Consider the following 25251-nt stretch of genomic DNA (forward strand, 5'->3'; position numbering starts at 1 on the left):
TGAGCCACAGGTGCTGCCCAGGTTGCTACTTCTTAAGAATATATTATATTCCAGATATTTAAAATTAATTTTTGTTGTTGTTGTTATTGAGACAGAGTCCCCCCCATGCCCTGAGCAGAATGCAATGGTGTCACAGCTCACTGCAACCTCAGACTCTGGGGCTGTGGGTATCCCGCTGCCTCAGCCTCAGGAAGCTGCTGGGATTATAGGCGCCCAGCTGAGTTTTTCCATTTTTTTAGGAGTCGGGATCTCACTCTTGCTCAGGCAAATCTCAAACTCCTGAGCTCAAGCAATCCTCCCACCTGAGGCTCCCACAGTGCTGGGATTACAGGCATGAGCCACCGTGCCATTAATTTTTATTATTATACTTTATGAATCTTCAGTGCAATCCTGTGTGAGGTCAGAATGCCTATTCTCATTTCAGAGAGGTTAACTGATGTGCCTCAGTTTACCTAGCTACTACAAGAAGTGGGAGTGAGTGGGGATTTAAACATTAATTTTTTTTTTTTTAAGAGACAGGATCTCACTCTGTCACCAGGCTGGGTTCAAATAATCCTGTCTTAGCCTCCTAAGTAATTAGGATTACAGATAGTTGTGCACCTCCATGCCTGGCTAATTTCTAAATTTTGTAGAGATAGGGTCTTGCTGTATTGGTCTCAAACTTGGTTGGTCTCAAACTCCTGGCCTTAAGGAATGCACCTGCCTCAGCCTCCCAAAGTGTTGGGATTGTAGGTATAAGCTACTGCACCCAGCCTGAACATTAAATCTTAAAAGTATCCAGTTCTATATTTTCTCTGACATTCTAAGAAACAATCACTCTGCCAAACATATTTCCTACTGGGAAGGAGATCACTTTACAGTTGTGTATTCTGGGCTTCTGGACAGTTAGATTTCCCAGGACAAATTAATACAGTCATACTCTGTGTGTGTGTGTTTTAAAGACAGGGCCTCTGCCACCTAGGCTGGAGTGCAGTAGTGTGATCATAGCTCACTGTAACCTTGAATTCCTGGGCTCCTGTGACTCTCCTGCCTCAGCTTTTTTTCTGCCCAGGTAGGTAGTCTCCTACGTGGGACCACAGGCACGAGCCACCACACTTGGCTAATTTTTATTATGTTTTGTAGGGATGGGGCTTTGCTACATTGCCCAGGCTGATCTTGAACTTTTGCCTCAAGTGATCCTCCACTTTGGCCTCCTGGAATGCTGGGATTACAGGTGTGAGCCTCCACGCCTGAATGGCTTTTTTTTTTTTTTTGAGACAGAGTCTGGCTCTGGGTAGAGTGCCATGGCATCATCATAGCTCACAGCAACCTCAAACTCCTGGGCTAAAGTGACCCTCTTGCCTCAGCCTCCCAAGTAGCTGGGACTACAGGTACCCACCACAATGTCTGGCTATTTTTATTTATTTATTTTGTAGAGCCAGTCTCACTTTACCGCCCTCCGTAGAGTGCCATGACGTCACATGGCTCACAGCAACCTCCAGCTTTTGGGCTTAAGCGATGATTCTCTTGTCTCAGCCTCCCGAGCAGCTGGGACTATAGGTGCCCGCCACAACGCCCGGCTATTTTTTGGTTGCAGTTTGGCCAAGGCCGGGCTTGAACCTTCTACCCTCGGTATATGGGGCTGGTGCCCTACTCACTGAGCCACAGGCGCCACCCATGTCTGGCTATTTTTAGAGACAGAGTCTCACTCTTGCTCAGGCTGGTCTTTGAACTTGTGAGCTCAGGCAATCCACCAGCCTCAGCCTCCCAGAATACTGGGATTATAGGCGTGAGCCACCACTCCCATCTGAACTGGCTTTTTGAAGCTACTTGCTCTTTCCCACTTTCCTTCCACCAGTTAAGGCAGGTTAGATGCAGGGAGTAGCAGGTGCTATTGTTTTGAGTGATGATGACTGTGACCTCTAGGACGTCCTCCCAAAGGGAACCAATACTTGAGAGAAGTACCTAGGAGAAAGCCCAGGTTGAACCCTTAGGGAAGACTGCTGCCTTCTACAATTTTTAGTGGCAGTATGCCAGAACTAACCTTGCACACACCTCTTTCTGGAACAGTAATAATAAGCTGTAACATTTACTCAGTGACTTCTAAGTTCCAGGCACTATTCTTACTACTTTAGCTATACTTGCATATATCTTATATAATCTTTACAAAAACCACAACAGCTGGCACCTAGAAATTAAGTAGTTTGCCCAAAGTCACACAGTAAATGATAAAGTCAGGATTCAAATTTGAGAATTGTTTCTATAGCCCACTGCCTCCTTGGTCTCTGAGCTCCAGTTTCCAATAAAGACATACCTGGCCAGCTTTTGTAGGTCTTTTTTTTTTTTTTTTTTTTTTTTTTGAGACAGAGCCTCAAGCTGGTTAGAATACTGTGGCATTACAGCTCATAGCAATCTTTAATTCCTGGGCTCAAGCGATTCTCTTGCCTCCGCCTCCCAAGTAGCTGGGACCACAGGCGCCTGCCACAACGTCCAGCTATTTTTTGGTTGCAGCCGTCACTGTTGTTTGGCGGGCCTGGGCTGGATTCGAACCCGCCCGCTCAGGTGTATGTGGCTGGCGCCTTAGCCGCTTGAGCCACAGCAGGTCTTAGGAAAGAAGTGCACCTTAAGAAATCAGAAGGTCCCAGGACAAGGACTGGGAGGTAAGTTTCCCTCGCCTTCTCTTCCCCCTCTCAAAATAAGACCTGTTTTGGATGGATCTGAGAATTCTCACGGAGTGAAGAGGAAGTAGCGCCCAAAGAGAGGGGCTTCTGGAGGCTTCCAGAAGGAAAAGGAGAGATATGAGAAGAGGCCTGGTTGGGTTTGGGTAGGGAGAACGGGGAGCTGACCGCAAGTCCAGGATTCTATATCAGGCTTTATCTCTTACACTTAGTGTAACCTTGGTGAAGTCCTTGCTTCTCTTTGAGCCTCAATTTCCTCATCTGTAAAATAAGGGTAAATATAAAACGGGCTGAGCAATCCCCACCAAAAGAGGGGCATCCTCAGCTCCCCTGGGGAAAAAGGCTGCGCTCGGACGCCAAAGAGCCGCGGAAGGAGAGAGGCAGTGTCTGGGGTCTGGGCAGACAGCCAACAAATAGGGTTGGGTGGGCTTCCTCGGATAGAGCCAGCCCAAGGAGATCTCTGGACCTCTAGACGGTAGGAGGCTGGGGAAGGGAGAGCACGTGCCAGTGTCCCGGCTCTGCAGGCTGCGTTCACTATTCTCGCACTTTCTCAGCCCTCCCTAAAGAAGAAGCAGTCCCTGTGGGGGATGGCGGTTGCGGGCAACTAAGCAGTCGTCGGCTGCGCTGCGGCGACCGCCGGGGAAGCTGCGGCCCGCCGGGCCCGAAGAGCATCACGTCATCCTTTCCGCCAGGCGCCCGCCCCCTCCCCGACAGCGCCTGCGCAGGCGCGGCGGGAGGGGGCCCGCGGTGGGGGCTCTCCCCAGTGCTTTCCGCCCTTCTCCGGGCTCGTTCGGGCCGCGGCGCTCTTGGCTGACGGCAGCGGCGCGGAGGAGAAGGTGTCCAGGATGCGGCGCGGGGCGGCCCGGTGCCCCTCCGCCCCGTCACGGCAGCCTCGGCGGCCGCGGAGTTCGGGCCAGGGCCGGGGGCGGCGGCCCGAGCCACGGTAGCAGCGGCGGCGGCGGCGGCGGGAGGGGCGGCCTGAAGGCGGGCGGGCGCCCGGGTGCGGGGGCTCCGCGCCGCTCCGCCCGGCCCGTCACGGCCCCGGCGCCATGAGCGGCAGCGGCGGTGGCGGAGGGGGCTCGGCGCCCAATCGCTTCGCCGACTACTTTGTCATCTGCGGGCTGGACACTGACACCGGGCTGGAGCCGGACGAGCTGTCGGGTAAGTGCGCGCCGAGCCCCGGGCCGCTTCCCCGCATCTGCGGTGGGGGACCCCAAAGGAAACCACCTCTCGCCCCCGCTTTGTCCCGGCAGCCTGGCAAGGGTCGGTCGGGAGGACCCAAGGCGGGCGCGGGCTAGGGGGCGTTGGGCTGAAAGGGGAAAGACGGAATGAGCGGTGAGGGGTCCGAAGAGCTCCTTGGCCTCTGCGCAGTGGGCATGTTGTCGGCGACGAGGGAGAGGGAAGAGTTGTGTGCTCTCAGTTTGGTGTAGGTTGGGTGACTTAGTGTAAAATAAAGAGAAGCTTGTCCTCCAGCACCCATTAGGGAGAGAAGAAGGCATCCCACGTTCTAGTGAAAGTAAGTTCCACCCAGACTTAAAAAAAGCAAAACAAAAACTTGGTGAGCTTATCTGGCCTCTTCCCAAGAAGCCTGTGATACTAGTTCCTCAAAACCGTTAGAACCCAGCCTTGGGCTGGGCCCTGTGCCTCTGGATAGGACATGAAGTAATAAAGTGAACTTGGACGGCACAAAGAAGGGTGGGAACTCACTTGGCAATGGAAGGGGCTCCTATCCTGGGGCTATGCTTTTTTAATAAGTAATTTATGTTCTTTAGGAGGCCAGGATAATTTGTGAATAAAAGGTGGGTAGCATCTTGGTTGGAGAGACTGGGTTGTGTTATGGTGCTTCTCAAGTTCTCTTTCAAATGGAAAGTGGTGGGGTGAGTGAAAACGGGGCCCTGACCATGTTTGCGCTGGTTATAGAAGGGTGTCAAAATTATAAAATCCCCCGAATTCCAGTGCACCGTCATGGGAGCCTTTGTATTGCAACAGTTTTGAACAAAAGTTTTTGTCTGGAGTGTCCCGTTGGTGGGTTTCAAGTGAGTGGAGGTTTGTTGGGTTATACTTTAAGGTTATGTCATCCTGATTAAGTAAGGGAATTTCCTTTCTTCTTTTCTGAAATAATGTGTTCGCTGCGACGTTTCTTTCTTGAAAGTGATTATCCTGTTGATTATTTTACTTTACTTCAGAGATGACAGAACAGTTTCTGTTTTCTTTTTGGTCACCAGAAAAATCCCAGTGTTTCTTATGAAAAAGATTGTGTGCGTGTTTCAAATGACAAAAATGAACTTTTTTAAAAATAAGACAAATTGCTGTTTTAGCAAGTTCAGAAAAAGTATGCTATTTTCTCGAATTAATAACAAGTGGTGACACAAATCACGAAGCAGTAATATAATTAACACTAGGTCTTTTGTTGAAGGGAGGTAGCTTTATTGTTTCAAGTTCTCTTTTCTTAAGGCTTTAGTTATTTTTAATTTTTATGAATACATAATAGTTGTTCACTTTTCTAGGTTTTCAAATTCTTACAGTAGAGATTTTTCATCTTTTTTTATATGTTAAGTTTGTGACTTTGTAATGTAAGTTTTGGAATTCAGTTTTAGGTATTGGTGCTGGAAGGGACCTCAAAGAAGAAAATGAGGTCCAGGAAGGACAGTGGGGCCTGCTACTGCTACTTAATTGCCTGACACTTGGTGCTGTGCTCCTTTTATGATACTAAACTGCACTTTCTTGACCTAGCTGGAGGTCTTTAGAAAACACTAACATGTTGAGAAATTAAAAATAATACTGTTCTTCTCAAGAAAAGATTTAAGATGGAATAAACCATTTTTATTTTTATGCTGTGCTTTTGAATGTCAATTCCCCCTAACTCCTCCACCCAGACAGAGTCTTACTGTGTTGCCCTTGGTGGAGTGCTGTGGCAGCTCACAGCAACCTTAAACTCTTGGCTTAAGTGATTCTCTTGCTTTAGCATCCCAAGTAGCTGGGACTACAGGCGCCCGCCACAATGCCCGGCTATTTTTTGGTTGTAGTCGTTATTGTTGTTTGGCAGGCCGGGGCTGGGTTTGAACCCACCAGCTCTGGTGTATGTGGCTGGTGCCCTAGTTACTGAGCTACAGGCGCCGAGCCAAAATTATTTTTTTTAGACAGATTCAAGCTGTCTCCCTGGGAGAGTGCCTTGGAGTCACAGCTCACAGCAACCTCAAACTATTGGGCTCAAGCGATTCTCTTGCCTCAGCCTCTCAAGTAGCTGGGACTACAGGTGCCTGCTACAACGCCTGGCTGTTTTTTTCTTTATTTTTTTTTGTTGCAGTTGTCATTGTTGTCTTTAGCTGGCCCAGGCTGGGTTCGAACCTGCCAGCCTCCATGTATGTGGCCGGCGCCTCACCTACTGAACTATGGGTGCCGCAGCTTTTGAATGTCAAATTGATAGACATTTTTTTTTTTCTTTTTGTGTGATAGAGTCTTACTATGTTGCTCTGGGTAGAGTGTCATAGCTCACAGCAACCTCGAACTTTTGGGCTTGAGCAGTCCTCTTGCTTCAGCCTCCCGAGTAGCTGGAACTACAGGCTTGTGCCATAGTGCCCAGCTAGTTTTTCTATTTTTAGTAGAGACGGGGTCTGGCTCTTGCTCAGGCAGGTCCCAAACTCCTGAGCTCCAAGTATCCACCTGCCTCGGCCTCCCAAAGTGCTAGGATGACAGGTGTGAGCCACTGCCTGGCCAGAATAATTGTTAGTGAGAGCGTAGGTTTGGGGGTCAGACATTCCTGCTTTGCTATTGCCTGGGAACAAGTTAATTAACCCTGTCCGGGTACTCAGGTATAAGAAAGAGAATGGAAAAAGAAGCAACTCATCAAATAGACTCTCAAATGTTAAAAAAAAGGTCAACATTTCAGTAAAAGAAATGTTATTCTCTTTTGATGTGTATCTGTTAATTATCTGGTTTTTCAGCAAGCCAAAATTATATCCCAGTGAAAGTTAATTGGAATAATAAAGAAAGAGTGATGAGTCATATAAACCATGTAAAGAATATTTTCTGTCTTTTTAAATGTGGTTGTAGTAGTGGAATGCCAAGACCATTTATCCAATAGATGGCTGACTCAAGGATTTTTTTTTTCCCTTTCACTTCATTTCTGGTAGGTTGGTAGAGGAATATGGATTACTCAGAGGGTATTTTTGAATAAAACAAAATAATACAGATAGCTCTATGCAGGTTCGTCCTGAGACTGCTTAGTCTGCCTTATAGCTCCCAAACTGATGATGTCATGTTAGAACTACAGGAAGTTGAATTGCACCCAGGTTGTCTATGGAGGTACTGTGGATCTGTGTTCTCTGCAAACAAATTATGTTATAAACTCTTAAAAAGTGAACCTCGGGCGGCGCCTGTGGCTCAGTCGGTAAGGCACCAGCCCCATATACCGAAGGTGGTGGGTTCAAACCCGGCCCCGGCCAAACTGCAACCAAAAAAAAAGCCGGGCGTTGTGGCGGGCGCCTGTAGTCCCAGCTGCTCGGGAGGCTGAGGCAAGAGAATCGCTTAAGCCCAGGAGTTGGAGGCTGCTGTGAGCTGTGTGACGCCACGGCACTCTACCAAGGGCCATAAAGTGAGACTCTGTCTCTACAAAAAAAAAAAAAAAAAAAAAAAAAAAAAAAAAAAAAAAAGTGAACCTCAAACAAACAAATCAAAGATGCCCAGAGTTCTTATTTTATGGAGAATAAGATTCATTCTTCTTTGTCTGCAACAAATAAAAATGGAGTTTGCTGTGCTGAATATAGATTCAGATCACTGGATTTTATAGGAAACTTCATTTTAGAGCTTCCCTTTTCTTGCTGACTCATCATTTAGGGAAATTGTGTAGCTTTTGTTGTGCAAGGAACTGATGAAGGTGTGAAAATTGTTTTTTCTTTTCTGGTTGAGGAAGTACTTCAGGTTGGAAGGAGAAGGTAATCTATGGGTGAAGCACAAATCCAGCTACTTTTAGGAAATGGCATCTTGCTGGCTCTTTGAGCTTGTCAGATAAGCAAATGTGAAATAATTTTCTTCCATTTATGTTTCCCATTATTTTTGGCCCATCCTAAGTGGGGATGCAGATGGTACTAGAGTTTCTTTTCTACCTCTTTAATGGATGAACGTTCTGGGGATCTTCATTTTCTTTGTTTTTTTGTGGTCACTGTTAGGTGACCTCAGAGGAGAGTTTTTGTTTGTTTGTTTTTTTTTTGGTTTTTTTGGCCGGGGCTGGGTTTGAACCCGCCACCTCTGGCATATGGGACCGGCGCCCTACTCCTTGAGCCACAGGCGCCGCCCTGTTTGTTTGTTTTTTTGTTTTGTTGTTGTTTTTTTTTTTTTTTTTGAGACAGAGTCTACCAGCCCTTGGTAGAGTGCTGTGGTGTCACAGCTCATAGCAACCTCAAACTCTTGGGCTTAAGCGATTCTCTTGCCTCAGCCTACTGAGTAGCTGGGACTACAGGCACCCCCCACAATGCCCTATTTTCTGTTGCAATTCTTATTGCTGTTTTAGCTGGCCAGGGTGGGTTCGAACCCATCACCTTAAAATATGGGGCTGGTGCCCTACCCACTGAGCCATAGGTGCTACCCCCACAGAGGAAAGTTTTACCATGAAGTGGGATTCCTGAGTTTACTCTCCCTATTTCTTCTTGAGAGTTCAGGTTTCAGAATCCTTAAGACGTATTTCTTTTTTTTTTTTTTTGTATTTGTGAAAATAACTTCTTTTTTTTTTTTTCTTTTTTTTTTTTTTTTATTGTTGGGGATTCATTGAGGGTACAATAAGCCAGGTTACACTGATTGCAATTGTTAGGTAAAGTCCCTCTTGCAATCATGTCTTGCCCCCCTAAAGTGTGACACACACCAAGGCCCCACCCACCTCCCTCCTTCCCTCTTTCTGTTCCCCCCCATAACCATAATTGTCATTAATTGTCCTCATATCAAAATTGAGTACATAGGATTCATGCTTCTCCATTCTTGTGATGCTTTACTAAGAATAATATCTTCCACGTCCATCCAGGTTAATACGAAGGATGTAAAGTCTCCATTTTTTTTAATGGCTGAATAGTATTCCATGGTATACATATACCACAGCTTGTTAATCCATTCCTGGGTTGGTGGGCATTTAGGCTGTTTCCACATTTTGGCGACTGTAAATTGAGCTGCAATAAACAGTCTAGTACAAGTGTCCTTATGATAAAAGGATTTCTTTCCTTCTGGGTAGATGCCCAGTAATGGGATTGCAGGATCAAATGGGAGGTCTAGCTTGAGCTTAAGACGTATTTCTTATCTTGCAACCTCTAAATTCCTCTGAACTTACCTGCATCCAGCATTGGAATATAAGAATTCTAGGTTCTGGGCCGAAGAGATGGCTCATGCCTGTAATCCTAGCACTCTGGGAGGCTGAGGCTGGTGGATTGCTTGACCTCATGAATTTGAGACCAGCCTGAGCAAGAGCGAGACCCTGTCTCTAAAAATAGCTGGGTGTTGTGGCGGATACCTGTAATCCTAGCTACTTGGGAGGCTGAGACAAGAGAATCACTAGAGCCCAAGAATTTGAGGTTGCTGTGAGCTAGACGCCATGGCACTCTATCTAGGTTGACAAAGTGCAACTCTGTCTCAAAAAAACAAAAACAGAAAAAGCCCCAAGACACCCCAGAAAAGTTGATGGGCCAGTTTCAAATTGGGATCCTCCTCTATCAGTCTGGTTGATTCTTGGAAGATTCTCACGGTCATTTTACAAAAGTATAAAATATCTCTGCTCTGAAGTCCAGATTCCTAGCTGCAGCAAAACTCAAATCCTGTGGATATTTCCAGAAGTAAAGGCTGGTAGAGTATGGGCAGATTTCCTAAGTTAGGTCGTATGTTTTCTTTTTTGAGGTAGAACTAGTAAGTAGTCAGAGGGGAGACCAACACAGGAGACAATTACAGAGAAGCACAGGGCAGTTTAAATTTAGTTGGAGAGATTGTATATTCTTACAGAGAATCCCACTCGACTCCCTCAGACAGGAAAGTTTTCACATTGAAAATAAGTGGATTTTACTTTTTTTTTTTTTGTAGAGACAAAGAGTCTCACTGTATGGCCCTTGGGTAGAGTGCCGTGGCGTCACACGGCTCACAGCAACCTCCAACTCTTGGGCTTACGCGATTCTCCTGCCTCAGCCTCCAGAGCAGCTGGGACTACAGGCGTGCGCCACAACGCCCGGCTATTTTTCTGGCCGGGGCTGGGTCCGAACCCGCCACCCTCGGCATATGGGGCCGGCGCCCTACTCAGTGAGCCACAGGCGCCGCCCCATATGCCTGTGGCTCAGTGGATTTTACTTAATGACATTGTGGGACTGCTTCTCTCTTCTTAGAAGGAAATCCTGAGTCACAGTGTTTGGTGCTCTTAAATCTGCACAGCCCTTCCTTCCTTCCTAGATTAAAAATAAGAGTTTTCTTTGCCTAAGGTCTCCTTTGGCAATGCTGTTTTCCAGTCCTATATCTTTTTTATAAACTTGCTTTTTGGCTAACTCAGATGGAAGATGTACTTGGGCTTGGTTCAGCTTCTAAATTCCTGTTGTTGTTTGACTATTTGGATTTGAATTACTGTCAAATGGCCTTAGAGGTCTCTCAGGAACATGGGTACATATGAGGGAATCTTTGCTCTACTTTATATATGTTTTAGGTTCTTACTGAATATGGCATAGGATCCAGTGAAAGAGAGAAAGGCTAGCCTTTAGAAGCTGATGACATCCTATGGAATTAAGTGATTATACACAAGCTATTATTGCCAGCCTTTTTTGTTTTTTCAAGACAGAGTTTCACTTTGTTGCCCTCGGTAGAGTGCTATGGCATCACAGCTCACAGCAACCTCCAGCTCTTGGGCTTAGGCGAGTCTCTTGCCTCAGCCTCCTGAGCAGCTGGGACACCAGGCGCCTGCCACAATGCCCAGCTATTTTTTTGTTGCAGTTTGGCTGGGGCTGGGCTTGAACTCACCACCCTTGGTATATGAGGCGGCACCCTACTCACTGACCCACAGGTGCCGCCCGATTGCCAGCTTTTTAAAATTGGTTTTATATCTAAAAAATTACCTCAAGCAATTCTTCCCACTTTAGCCTCCCAAAATGCTGGGATTGTAAGATTTAGTTCTCTAAAGTTATTAAGTGAGGCAGATGTTAGTCATATGCCATGTTCTAGATGTTCTATGATTGCTGGTTTTAGTTTGGAGTTTATTGAACCCTCAGCTGAGTCTTAAGAGTGGCAGAGTCTAGCACTCTGGGAGGCCGAGGTGGGTGGATTGCCCTGAGCTCATAAGTCTCAAACTAGCCTGAGCCAGAACAAGACCCCATCTCTAAAAATAACCAGGCATTGTAGTGGGTGCCTATAGTCCCAGCTACTCGGGAGGCTGAGGCAAGAGAATCGTTTGAGCCCAAGAGTTTGAGGTTGCTGTGAGCTGTGATGCCATGGCATTCTACCTAGGGTGACAAAGTGAGACTCTGTCTCAAAAAAAAAAAAAAAAAAAAAAAAAAAAGAGTGGTAGGGTCCTGTCATAGCCAAAAGTGAGAGTATGTGCCAGATCTCAAACTGTTCTCAGTATGCTTCCAGGGGAGCAGATATAACTTCAAGAAATAAGATAGCAACAGGTATAGTTTAGGCCATTGTGTTTCTCAAATATTATACCTAGGATATTTGCTTGGTATCTCATAGCTTCCTGTTAAAGAGAATCAGGTTGGTAATATTTTTGTTGTTGTTGCTCATTGTGTGATGGGTAAGTCAGGTCAAAATTTTGCTAAGCCATCAGTGGTCTACTTTATGGACTAAACTAGCTGGGTTATTCTAAAATGCTTTTATGAAATGCTAAGAGACCAGAACAGTGAGAAGTTCTATGAAAGTTTTTCTCATTCAGCTTCATTCCTCTGTGAGTGTGGGATTCCTTGATTTTTAAACTATTCCCAGTTGGCAAAACATTGAGTGTGCATTTGTTTATATTGGTCACAATTTCAAAAAGTAAGAGGTAGAAATCAGAGATAGTTCAGTTACCATTTTTCACAGTTGATAATATGGGTAAATGACTTTATAGTTGTACAGTGTACTTTTAAGCCATTTTAAGTTTTTTTTCAGACTCATTTGAAAGAAAATGTTTTGTCCAGTGTCACCCAGCATAAGAAAGATCTGTTAGAATCCAGGTCTGTCTATTGTCTCAGTATTAAATTAAAAAAAAAAAATTTTTTTTTTTTTTTTTTGAAAGAGAGTGTCACTTTGTTGCCCTCGGTACAGTGCCATGGTATCATAGCTCACAGCAACCCCAAACTCCTGGATTCTCTTGCCTCAACCTCCTAAGGCTTCTCCCACAACATCCTGCTAGTTTTCTATTTTTAGTAGAGATGGAGTCTCCCTCTTGCTCAGACTGGTCTCAAACTCCTGAGCTCAGGCAGTCCACCCTCTGGCTCCCAGAATGGTAGGATTACAGGTGTGAGCCCCTATGCCTGTTCTAAATTAAATTAAAAAAAAAAAATGTGTAGAGATAGGGTCTGTGCTCTGTTGCCCCAGGCTGGAGTACAGTGGTAACCTCAATGCAACCTTGAACTCTTGGGCTCAAGTGATCCTCCTGCCTCACCCTCCAGAGTAGCTAGGACTGCAGGTGTGTGCCACCATAGCTGGCTAATGCTGTCTCACTATTAATAAGGGTTTTTTGTTTTTAATTGTAGATATGGAAAAACGGAAGCAATGACTTAATCATTGAATAGCAGAGCTGTGTAGTGTGGCCTTCTTGTGGTTCAGTCCCCAGCCCACACTGCAGGAGAGGAGTGCATGTCAGGAGAGGAGTCAGGTCACTCATTTTCTGAATTGAGGTTAAGTCTGGTTGTTGTTTTTTCCTTTTTTCCCACTCTTTATCAAATTCTGGAAATGTGTTTTTTAGACTCGTAGTTACTAGGGCTTTGCTTCTAAGAATCTGTCTTTTGTGTGTGTGGCTGTTGCAGGATGTTCTATGCTTTTTGCTTGAGGTCTTTTTTTCTTTGAATAAATAAAAAAAAGATTTATATCTACTAACCTCAGAAACTCCTCAGTGTAGCCTGTAGTCTGCATCTTTTGTGATTATAGTTCAGGTGCTGGCTGTGACTTCTGATTAACCATAGTTTTTATGATGAAAGGATATGGAAAAGTAACCAAGAAACTTCTAGGATTTTGAAAGGCACAAACACAAAGGAGGGAATGATTTAGAAATAATAATTACAGGCATAATTATAAGACAACAAGTGGGTAAATTCAATACCCATTTGTTATAAAAGTATAACAGATTACATGCATTTTTGTTATACTACGTTAGAATTTTCCAGGAATGTCAGATGACTTGATTCTTTTCTCAGATGTATCTTCTCTGATGCCCCTTTCTTTCTTGGTTTCTGTGGTTTTAGATTAATGGTCCTCTAATAGTATTTTAGCCTACATATGGGGATGGGTGTTAATTTTGGGGTATGTTGTTAATTGTTGAAGAAAACCAAAGATTTAATTTTGGGTAAGTTAAGTATCTCTTTTTTTTTTTTTTTTTTGAGACAGAGTCTCACTGTGTCGTCCTCAGTAGAGTGTTGTGGCATCACAGCTCGCAGCAACTTCCAGCTCTTGGGCTTAAGCGATTCTGTTGGCTCAGACTCCTGAGAAGCTGGGACTACAGGCACCCGCCACAACACCTGGCTGTTTTTTGGTTGCAGCTGTCATTGTTGTTTGGCAGGCCGGGCTGGATTTGAACCCGCCAGCTCAGGTGTATGTGGCTGGTGCCTTAGCCGCTTGAGCCACAGGTGCCAAGCCTAGGTATCTCATTTCTTTCCCAGTTTCTATATTCGATAGTGAGTACTAAAAAAAAAAAAAAAAAACCTTCATTTTTTTTCATGATTATAAAAGCTTTAGGTGACTATAAAAATGCAAACATTACAGAACTATACTTACTATAAACTATTGTTCTAACTAGGCAAATTTCTTAGCTTTTCTGAAGGGTAGTGCTTTATATAGTAGATGCTTGATGAAGATCTGTTGTATTAATTATGAAAAGATAGAGGCTGCCTATTCAGATTTTTAAAGAACTGGCCAGTCATGGTGGCTCACACCTGTAAAATCCTACCACTCTGGCCGAGGTGGGAGGATCCCATGAGCTAAGGAGTTAGAGACCAGCCTGAGCAAGAGTGAGACCCCCCCATCTCTACTAAAAATAGAAAAATTAGCTGGGTGTTGTGGCAGGCATTTGTATTCCCAGCTACTTGGGAAGCTGAGGCAGGAGGATCCCTTAAACCCAGGAGTTTGAGATTGCTGTGAGCTAGGCTGATGCTGTGGTCCTCTAGCCTGGGTTGACAACAGAGTGAGACTGTCTTCAAAAAACAACAAAACAAAAAAACAAAAAAAAAAAACACAAAAAACCCCCAAAACCATATTTTTAAAGAGTTGCAAGTAACCATAATGTTTTTTTCCCTTGATATAGATATAGTATTTAACTTTTTGGAACTTAGTAAGCCAACTTCTACAGCTCTCTTTATTTATTTATTTAAAAAAATTTTTTTTTTCTTTTTGAGACAGTCTCACTATGTTGCCCTCGGTAGAGTGCGGTGGCATCACAGCTCACAGCAACCCCCTATTCATGGGCTCAAGCAATTCTCTTGCCTCAGCCTTGTAAGTAGCTGGGACTACAGGTGCCTACCCCAATGCCCGGCTATTTTTAGAGAAGGGGTCTCACTCTTGTTCAGGCTGATGTTGAACCTGTGAGCTCAGGGCAATCCACCCACCTCGGCCTCCCAGAGTGCTTAATTATTTATTTATTTATTTATTTTATTATTTTATTATTTTTTATTTTTTGCAGTTTTTGGCCAGGGTTGGGTTTGAAACTGCCACCTCTGGCATATGGGACCAGTGCCCTACTCCTTGAGCCACAGGCGCCGCCCTTAATTTTTTATTTTTCATAGAGATGGGGTTTCATTCTTGCTCAGGCTAGTAGTTATTGCTCAGGCTTGTCTCAAACTCCTGAACTCACGGGATCCTCCTGCCTCGGCCTCCCAGAGTGCTAGGATTACGGGCATGAATCACCATGCCTGGTCTATTTAACTAGTTCTGTTGACTCAGGGTCACAATCTGTTGTTGGGAAAAATACTCTTTGGGAACTATTTTAGCCCATTTGTGCTGCTTATAATAGAATACCACAGACTGGATAATTTATAAAGAACAGAAATGTATTTCCTCATAGTTCTGGGGATTGGGAAGTCCAGGATCAAGGTGTGCTGCATTTGGTCTGGTGAGGGCCTTCTTGCTGAGTTCTCACTGGCAGAAGGGAGGAGGCCTAGGTAGCCTCTTTAAATGCTTCTTTTAAGAGGGGCTTAAACCCATTAACAAGAGAGCAGCCCTCATGGCCTAATCATCTCTTAAAGGCTTCACCTTTTAATATTATCACCTTGGCAACACCTAAATTTTGGAGGAGACACATCTGACTGTAGTAGAAATACAGTAAAAATTTAGAAATACCATCTGCTAAACTGACAAAGAGTTTTACTAAACTCTGGATTTGATGTGTCCAAATACAGTTGATCCTTGAACAATATGAGGATGAGGGGCACTAATCCCTGTATAGCCAAAAATTCACATGTAATTTTTTTTCCTTTAAAAGCTTTTTTTTTTTTTCTTTCCACCTGAGACAGAGTCTTACTTTGTTGCCCTTGGTAGAGTGCTGTAGCGTCACAGCTCACAGCAACCTTAAACTCTTGGGTTTAAGCAATTCTCTTGCCTCAGGTAGCTGGGACTACAGGAGCCCACCACAACGCGGCTAGTTGTTGTTGTTATCATTGTTATTTAGCAGACCCGGGTGGGGTTGGAACCCACCAGCCTCAGTGTATGTGGCTGGCGCCCTGACCACTGAGTTACGGGCGCCAAGCCTAAAAGCATTTTTTGTTTGTTTCTGATCACAGTACAGGGAAGGAGCAAGAGCGGTGCCTGTAACCCCTCATGTTTAAGTATCTATTCCTTGACAGCTATTATTAACCTGCTGTTGACGAGAAGCCATAAGGATGCCACAAGCAGAATGGGCATCTGTACCCAGGGTATACGCTGTCTCAAAAAAAACACAACATGTATTTTTTTTTTTTTTTTTTTTGTGGTTTTTGGCCGGGGCTGGGTTTGAACCTGCCACCTCCGGCATATGGGACCGGCGCCCTACTCCTTGAGCCACAGGAACCGCCCACAACATGTATTTTTTATATTATATGTATTATATACTGTATCCTTACCATAAAATAAAGCTAGAGAATGTCTTCCACAGCAGCTGTAGCATTTTACATTCTCACTAATGTGGGTTTTCACTTTCCTCTACATCCTTGATAATACTTTTTTCCATTTTTTTATGTCATTGTGTGTGTTTTTTTTTTTTTTAGAGACAGAGTTTCACTTTATCACCCTCGGTAGAGTGCTGTGCTGTCACAGCTCACAGCAACCTCCAGCTCTTGGGCTTAGGCGATTCTTTTGCCTCAGCCTCCTGAGTAGCTGGGACTACAGGTGTCTGCCATAACGCCCAGCTATTTTTTTGTTGTTGTTGCAGTTTGGCTGGGGCTGGGCTCAAACCTGCCAACCTCGGTATATGGGGCCGGTGCCCTGCTCACTGACCATAGGCGCTGCCCGAATCAAGGAAATTTGAACACTGACTAGGTATTTGGTATTAAGGATTTTTTTGGGGTCATATTTTTCTAGGAATAATAATAGTATTGTGGTTATGTAAAAAAAAAAAAAGAGGTCCTATCTTTTAGAGACACATGCTGAAATATTATATATAGATACACACATGTCTGGATTTACTTTAAAATAATATTATGGGGGTATATGGATGAAGATTGGACATGCATTGATAATTGTTAAATCTGGGTGATAGATATATGGAAATCTTGATTAGTCAAAGACATGTTATTGTCAATTACAACTTCTGATTGCTTTGAAGTACACATCTGATTAATAAATATACTTCCAGCCACCTGATCGCCACAGCATGGCTGCTTGGGTGCTTCTAGAGATGACCTCAGCTTCTACTGTTTCTTGAGACTACTTGTTAGAGGCCTTTGTTCCCTCACTCTGCCTGGCTTGGGTAGCTACACTTAAGTAGGGGTGAGGATGGGTGGCTATTACTGGTATTTGGAAATACTTCCCTCTCATAGATCCAACCTTAATGTTTTTCTGACATCCTAATAATAGCATACCATGCATAAAGTGAGTATCAGAGTTAATACTGTGAGGAAACAAAATGAGAATACTTTTATGGTAAAAGGTAAGAATATTAAGATAATGAAATAGCGCATAGTGTCTACATTTTACATTGATTTTTGAGTGCATCCTTAAAAAACTGAAAGTAACAAAAACTCAGGACATGTTGGAAATTGTATGCTTTCTAGCAAGTTTGTGTCAATTTTTATATAAGCGCTGTTTTATAAGTTACATAAAATGTTAAAAAAAAAAAGAAAAAATGTACTTCCATTCAAAGGCAAAGAAATCTGACCTTTTAGTTAGCTTACATTCACATGTGGGTCAATATAGCTTTGTGAAACACTAAAACGGAAGCCACTGTCATTACTCTTTCCTTTACAGGCTGTTTATTTGGAAGACATCACATTAAAAATTTGGACCAACCGGGCGGCGCCTGTGGCTCATTCGGTAGGGCGCTAGCCCCATATACCGAGGGTGGCGGGTTCAAACCCGGCCCTGGCCAAACTGCAACCACAAAATAGCTGGGCGTTGTGGCAGGCGCCTGTAGTCCCAGCTACTCGGGAGGCTGAGGCAAGAGAATCGCTTAAGTCTAGGAGTTGGAGGTTGCTGTGAGCTGTGTGAGGCCACGGCACTCTACCGAGGGCCATAAAGTGAGACTCTTGTCTCTACAAAAAAAAAAAAAAAAAATTTGGACCAACCTTTGTTTGCACTAGACTTCTTAACCCAGAAGTTGTACTGTTAATTAATAAATGTTTTTAGTCTTTTTTTCCTATGTGTGCTGATTTAATGGTTGGATTGTATTCTTTGCGCCAAACTCTTGTCATTAGGCATTTGCTTTGCTTTTTCTTTCAGTTGTAAGTAGCTCTACTATGAGAAATTGCTTTCTTCTTTTTTCTTTTCCTTTGGTGCTATTTTAGTGAGTGCTCTTTTTTTTCTTGGTGCCTTTTGGGTGGCGTTTTGGTGGACTTAGTAAATCAAAGGGAATGGCTATTTTTTACAGCTTTTATGATGTCATTCCAGATTGGTTGAACTTTTTTCAAAGGTGTCACTTTGTGGGTTGGGACTTACTCAATTTTTAATTCTCTGATTCTGATACCAAAATTCTAAGGCATATTAGGAAAAAAAGGATAAGCTTGGCTTTATTCAAAGAATTGAGCTTTCATTGGAAATACAGGTGGAAGGGCTGAAATGAATTAAATGTAAATAAATGTTGCTTTCTGTGAAATCACAGTACTATATGTCATTTAGCTTTAAGAGAGTACATGATAGGGAGAACTGTTGTATAAATTGGCAGTGACTGGGAAAAATTCATAATAAAGGTGGCATTTGAACAAGGCCTTGAAGGATAGGAAAGACTTAAACCAGGGGGATGTGATTAGAGATAGGTAGAAGGTGGGTGAGCAGGGACCCATGGAACATGTGTAGGCAACATGGAGGCGTTCTATTTGGCCAGAACACATGCTATTTAGAGGATAGTAGTTGGGACCTAGGGTTAAATAGTTAGCTAGGAATAAATGAATATGGACATAGCAGATAGATAGACTGTTAAAAAAAAAGTGGGGAAGAAAGAGAGATGATGGTACTGCCACCCTCGGTATGTAAAAGCTTGAAGACTGTGAAGCTGCAGGTGTTGCCTATGTAAGTAAAATAGGAAGGAAAATTGTAACCCTTTTCATTTGTAGGAAAATTGTTACCCTGTTATTCATTCTGCTGGAGTCCCTAGATTAGTATTTAGCAGACCTAATGATTTTTCAGGAAAGCAGGAGCAGTGTTTATAGGGTTGTTGATTTAAATGGAAGTGATTGATTTTTCAGAGTTTGTCCAGACAGGACCATGAAAGATGTAGAAATGGAGAAGACACTGGACGTTGAGGAGATAGGGAAAATTGACCTAGTATTTGCTCTCTTGAACTCTTTCTAAGAACCTGTAGCTAGCTTTTCACATAAAGCTGTGGCAACAATAGTGGCTTTAGTATTGGTTTTCTTCCAAGGACTTACGGAAGGCCTTAGCCTTAGTCTGTATGTTCTTCATGCTAAACTCTCTTAGTGGCAGGTTTGGCCCCCATTTTATACTCATTTGTTAACTTTCCTTGTTTTTTTAACCATTCCAGCAGCATGGGAGGGGTCCAAAGGGCATCTTTGTTCTGCTAACTGCCAGAGGATAAGTCAGCTTGGAGATTGATGGTGCTTGATACAGTGAAAGGATTCAGGAGGTTTTGGGTTGCCTAAGTTAAGGAGGAACTCTTTTATGATCTATGGCAGCGGTTCTCAACCTGTGGATCACGACCCACAGGAACTGTATTAAAGGACCATGGCATTTAGGAAGGTTGAGAACCATTGATCCATGGGATGAGGGAGGATATAGCTCTGTATCATAGGAGACAAATTGAGATTTTCTGGCTTTTTAGCCTTCTGATGAAGCTTACTTACTCTTAAGAGTTTTTCTTATTAGGGCGGCGTCTGTGGCTCAGTCGGTAAGGCGCCGGCCCCATATACCGAGGGTGGCGGGTTCAAACCCGGGCCCTGTTGAACTGCAACCAAAAAATAGCTGGGCGTTGTGGCGGGTGCTTGTAGTCCCAGCTACTCGGGAGGCTGAGGCAAGAGAATCTCTTAAGCCCAGGAGATGGAGGTTGCTGTGAGCTGTGTGATGCCATGGCACTCTACCGAGGGCCATAAAGTGAGACTCTGTCTCTACAAAAAAAAAAAAGGAGTTTTCCTTATTCTAAAATTATACTTCTAAAGTTCTAAGGTAAACAGAACATTAGGCAAAATATCTGGAGAAGTGGTTTCTAATCCCTTTTTGCCTTATACTTTGAGTTTCCTTGTCTGTAATATCCCTCTCAGAGTTGTGGTGAAGCATAAAGGAAATAATATATGTGAAGGTGTTTTCAGTGGATTCTAGCTGGTATTACACACATACGTATAAATGTATGTGTGTATATGTGTATATATGTGTGTGTATACATCACATACTTTTTTTTTTTTAATTGCTGGGGATTTATCAAGGGTACAAGAATACATTCTGCTTCATTCTGTTTTTCTTCTGGAACTCCAATTAGACGTATGTTAAACCTGTTTCACTGCTGCTATTTCTCTTTAATCTTTTCTTCTCTGTTGTTAAGATTGGATAGTTTTTGATGTTCTGTTTTCAGGTTCACTGAGTCTTTTGTCAACTACAATCTGGTGTTAAGCTCGTCAACTGAATTTTAGTGTATCTTTCTCTGTTGAAATCTGTATTTTTATTCATTATGATCATAGTTATTTTAAAATCCTTGTTTGCTAATTCCAATATTTGGGTCAGCTCAGTGTTGGTCTCTGTTGATTGACTCTACTTTTGAGAATGGGTCATATTTTCCTGTTTCTTTATATGTTGAGCAATTTTGGATTGTGTCTTTGACATTGGGTATGATAGTGTTGTAAAGACTGGATTATGTTACCTCCATTGATTTTTTTTTTTTTTTTTTGAGAGCATTGATTTTTGTTAGTGTTGTTAACTATTTGCCTGCGATAAGTAGTAGCTTAAGTCTCAGATCAGTTCTTTTAGCCTTAATGTGGCTATTCAAGGTCTTCTCCAGGAATACCTGGTTAGGGATCAGCTGGTTTGTAGACAGAGTTTATACACATTTTGGGTTTGCCTGTCTTTGGGATTTCCCTCTTGCACTTTCTAGCTGCTGTGGTTGCCCTAGCTGTTCTCTGGCTCTTCAAGCTAGTAAGACTGAGCTTTTATCTAAGTTTAACCACTCCTTATGGCACAGACTGGGACTTCTCTGCCTGGAAGCCATAAAAAGGGGAAACTCACCCAGTGTTATTATCTTCTTTGAAATAAGCAGGCAGATTCTGAAGGAGAAAGATGCATCCATACTTTTACTTTCTGCGTGGTGGCTGACTCCTGTAATTCTCAGGAGGCCGAGGTAGGAGGATTGCATAAGCTTAGGAGTTTGGGATCCGCCTGAGCAAGATCAAGACTCTGGTCTCTACTAAAAATAGAAAAATAGCCGGGTGTGTGAGGGGCACCTATAGTTCTAGTTACTTGGGAGGCTGAGGCAAGAGGATTGCTTTAGCCCAACAGTTTGAGGTTGCTGTGAGGTGACAGAGTGAGACTCTGTTTACCCAGGGTGACAGAGTGAGACTCTGTTTCAAAAAGACAAAAAACAAAAAACTTTCATTCTGTAGTACCTTCAAGTAGTAGTTTTTTATTTTTGTCCAGAGTTCATAGTTGTCTGTAGGAAAGTTGATCTGATAGTAGCTACTATGCCATGATTAAAAGCAGAACCTCTCTACACTATTATAGATATAAATTATTCTGTTAACAAAGTACTTTTTTCAGTTGTAATTTCATAGATAATATATTATCTTTCTCATTTCCTCCAAGAGGCCAGATACCAAAATGCCCTCATATCCTTTTTTTTTAAACTTCAAGGGTTATGTAATACTTCTTTTTTTATTATTATTTTACTTTTTTTATTAAATCATAAAAACATAGATCATGTAGACATTAATGCATTTATGGGGTACAATGTGCTGATTTCATGTAAAATTAGGAATCTCAACTTTGATTACTGAGAGGGTTAGAAATCGAAATACCCCTTTTATGTGATACATCTAATCCAAGATGTAGATATAACAGATGTGTTTCATAAACAGTTTCTTAGGAAATAATGGTTACTTTATTTTGCTTGAATCTGAGTTGGTGTAGCTTTGTATAGTCTACCATAAACCAGGTTGAGGATTTATGAGATATGCCTTTTCATAACTGCTTTCACTCTTTCTTTTTTTTTTGAGACAGAGTCTCACATTGTCACCCTCAGTAGAGTGCTGTGGTGTCACAGCTCAAAGCAACTTCCAACTCTTGGGCTTAGGTGATTCTCTTGCCTTAGCCTCCTAAGTAGCTGGGACTGTAGGCGCCCACCACAACTCCTGGCTATTTTTTTGTTGCAGTTTGGCCGGGCCGGGTTTGAACCTGCCACCTTTGGTATATGGGGCCGGCGCCCTACTCACTGAGCCACAGGCACCACCCTGCTTTCACTATTCAAAACTATCATTGTCTCTGTAGAAGTAATGCATTAAATGTGCAGTTTTGAGATTTTAGGTAAAAGTTAAAAAACCTCAACTCTGTTTCTCCTAATTTTGGCAGGAAAAATTTGACAATTAACAGACTAACTCAAATGGGCAGGTTTTCATACAGGCTAATAATATATACACTACTACGTAACCTGCCCATTTGAGTTAGTCTGTTAATTGTCAAATTTTTCCTGCCAAAATTAGGAGAAACAAGAGTTGAGGTTTTTTAACTTTTTTAGGTCATTAAACCTTTAAAGGAGCTGATGAAAATTGTGGTTCTCTTCTCGGAAAAATAGGTAACGTTTTCAGAATCAAGTTTGTAAACCATTTCAGAGAATTGAGGGGTTCTTTTGAAGCTTCCTGCATTTAGGGTGATTTGAATCAAGTTAGTACTAGCGGGCAAATAGCAGTACAAATGTCAGTTTGTTTCTGGCTTGGCCAAACCAGAACAAAAAAACAAAGAACCCATTAGAAGTCCTTGTATGCAGGCTTTAAAAAGAATCTGCTAGGATTGATTTGTTGAACTATATACTTTCCTGGAGGCCGATTCACAAAGATAGACACCTAGTTATTTTTTAAGTTGTTAGAAACGGGCTTTAGTTCTTATATCCAGATCTGATGTTTGTGTACTCTATGTATGTTGGACAAACAATTGGTTGTTGTTTCTAGGATAATAGGATAGTTGTGGTTGTTATGTCATATTCCTAATATTGTTTGAATTTGCAAAGGTCTAAATAATTGAGGGTTTATTGAGATACCTGTGACACACAGGTTTCAGGAGGTCGGTCTATGTAGTGTTTTTGAGGCATTAATTTTCTTTAATGCTTGTTCTCAGCCCTCAGTAAATGGTGAAAGATTGAATGATTTTAATAAAAAGATCTTAAGTTGGTAAATACCCTTCTTCTTGTATTTTTCTGACACTCCATATATGTGGCTGAAATGAATATGATTGCTTTAACAACCCTCATTATCCATCCACCTCCTTTCCCCTGGCAGTGACTGTATTGTACACTTGCTATTGATCTAGTCCAATTCACAGAAGGATCGCTTAAGCGATTCTCTTGCCTCAGCCTCCCAAGTAGCTGCAATTACAGGCACCTGCCACAACACCCGGTTATTTTTTTGTTGCACTTGGGCCGGGTTCGTACGCACCAGCCTCTGTGTATGTGGCCAGTGCCCCAACCACTGAGCTACATTATTAGCCAAGCTGAGAACCTGACTCTTTGACAAGACTTCCCTCCTTCAACTTATTTGTTTGTTTTGTGATAGAGTCTCACTCTGTTCCCGAGTGCCCTGGTGTCATAACCAACACCTGGCTGTTTTTCTATTTTTAATAGAGCTGGGATCTCCCTGTTACTCAGGCTACTCTCAAACTCCTGAGCTCAAGCAGTTTACTAGCCTAAAGCCTCTGAAAGGTGACCATGCCTGCTCACCACTTGTTTAAAGAAGGGGCAGCACATCACAGAGTCTCAAAGTTGCAGATGCCAGCATGAATGTGGAGAAAAGGGAACACCTTTACACTGCTGGTGGGACTGCAAACTAATACAACCTTTTTGGAAGGAAGTATGGAGAATCTTCAAAGAACTCAAATTAGATCTCCCATTTGATTCTGCAATCCCATTTACTGGGCATCTACCCAGAAGAAAAAAAAATCATTTTATCACATCACATTTGCACTCAACTATTTATTGCAGTTCAATTTACAGTCGCCAAATTGTGGAAACTACCTAAATTCCCATCAATCCAGGAATGGATTAACAAGCTGTATACTATTCAGCCACTAAAAATGGTGACTTTTCTTTTTTTTTTTTTTATTAACTTGGATGGTGTGTAATCTGGATGGAGTTGAAACTCATTCTTCTTAGTTAAGCATCACAAAAATGAAGAAGCAAGAATCCAAAGTACTCAATTCTGATATGAGGACAACTGATGCTAGTACATGGTGGGGGGAGGGGGGAGGGGAGAGAGGGAAGGTGGAAAGGGAGTGGGGGGGTCACAGTCTCGGCTGGGTGTGTGATACATCTCTTGGGGACAGGGCACAATTATAAGAGGGACGTTACCTAGTAAATGCAATCAGTGTAACCTTGTTCTTTGTACCCTCAGTGATTCCCCAATAATAAAACAAAACAAAAACCAAAAAGATGCAAAGGCATAGAATTGAAGAACCAAAAAAAAAGAAAAGAAGGGGCAGTAAGTAGGGAGTGTGGGAGCACAAGTTCTAATGACTACTTCTTCTTTTTTTTTTTTTTTTTGAGACAGAGTCTCACTGGGTCACCCTTGGTAGAGTGCTGTGGCATCTTAGCTCACAGCAACCTCAAACTCTTGGGTTTAAGTGATCCTCTTGCGTCAGCCTCCCAAGTAGCTGGGACTACAGGTTCCTGCCACAGTGCCTGGCAATTTTTTAGAGACGGGGGTCTTGCTCTGGCTCAGGCTGGTCTCGAACCTGTGAGCTCACGCAATCCACCCACCTCAGCCTCCCAAGTGCTGGGATTACAGGCATAAGCCACTGTGCCCAGCTCTAATGACCACTTCTCCCTGTGATTCATAGCTTGTCCTGTCTCTTTGGCCAGACTCTGCATCAGCTCATTGTGCTCACCTTTGGCTCCGTTTTTTTTTTTTTTTTTTTTTGTAGAGACAGAGTCTCACTTTATGGCCCTCAGTAGAGTGCCGTGGCCTCACATAGCTCACAGCAACCTCCAACTCCTGGGCTTAAGCGATTCTCTTGCCTCAGCCTCCCGAGTAGCTGGGACTACAGGCGCCCGCCACAACGCCCGGCTATTTTTTGGTTGCAGTTTGGCCGGGGCTGGGTCTGAACCTGCCACCCTCGGTATATGGGGCCGGCGCCTTACCGACTGAGCCACAGGCGCTGCCCGGCTCCATTTTTTTCATTGGTGGTTTAAAATTCTCCCCTTAATCTCCTGTCCTATCTTCTGAGACATGCTTATCATGTCTTAGGAGGTGCCTTATAGCTATTTTAGGAAAACAGTTTTCTCCAGAGGCTTTCACATAGGACAGTGATAGCTGTCCTGATTTCTCTGTATGTTTTGTTATTTTGTGGTTTTTACTGAGGGGATTTTCTACCTGAGTTAAGAAGAAATGAGCAAACTGACAACTGAAAGTAAAGAAACTTAGAGGGAAGAAATAGTTATCTTCTTTCAGAAATTAATGCAGTTTAAAAATACAGGCTAAGAAATTTCAGACTTCGGATAAGAACATCATGTCAGCTGCTTGCTGTGTAATTGCTTTGTACAGTAAGTGTAGTCTTGCCATGGTGGGCTCTTTGCAGGTGTTGCTGAAAGCTCTGAGACTAGCTCTACACGAGCCATAGGCCTTTGTTG

At 43.1% G+C, this 25251-nt stretch overlaps 1 protein-coding gene across 5 annotated transcripts in view; it reads left to right on the forward strand.

The window, feature by feature from the left end:
- The first annotated feature begins 3385 nt into the window (after nt 1-3385).
- The window catches only part of DENND5A (DENN domain containing 5A), a 104798-nt gene continuing 82932 nt past the window's right edge, over nt 3386-25251 (forward strand). For 3 of the 5 annotated variants that reach the window (XM_053561346.1, XM_053561351.1, XM_053561348.1), the window contains exon 1: nt 3386-3818. In XM_053561346.1, coding sequence (XP_053417321.1) covers nt 3707-3818 — 112 coding nt within the window. In that variant the 5' untranslated portion in view covers nt 3386-3706. The remainder of the gene's footprint in view (nt 3819-25251) is intronic. The other 2 variants (XM_053561349.1, XM_053561350.1) reach the window with 1 other exon arrangement.

This window comes from Nycticebus coucang, chromosome 14 (genome assembly GCF_027406575.1).
Source record: "Nycticebus coucang isolate mNycCou1 chromosome 14, mNycCou1.pri, whole genome shotgun sequence".
Classification (NCBI taxonomy): domain Eukaryota; kingdom Metazoa; phylum Chordata; class Mammalia; order Primates; family Lorisidae; genus Nycticebus; species Nycticebus coucang.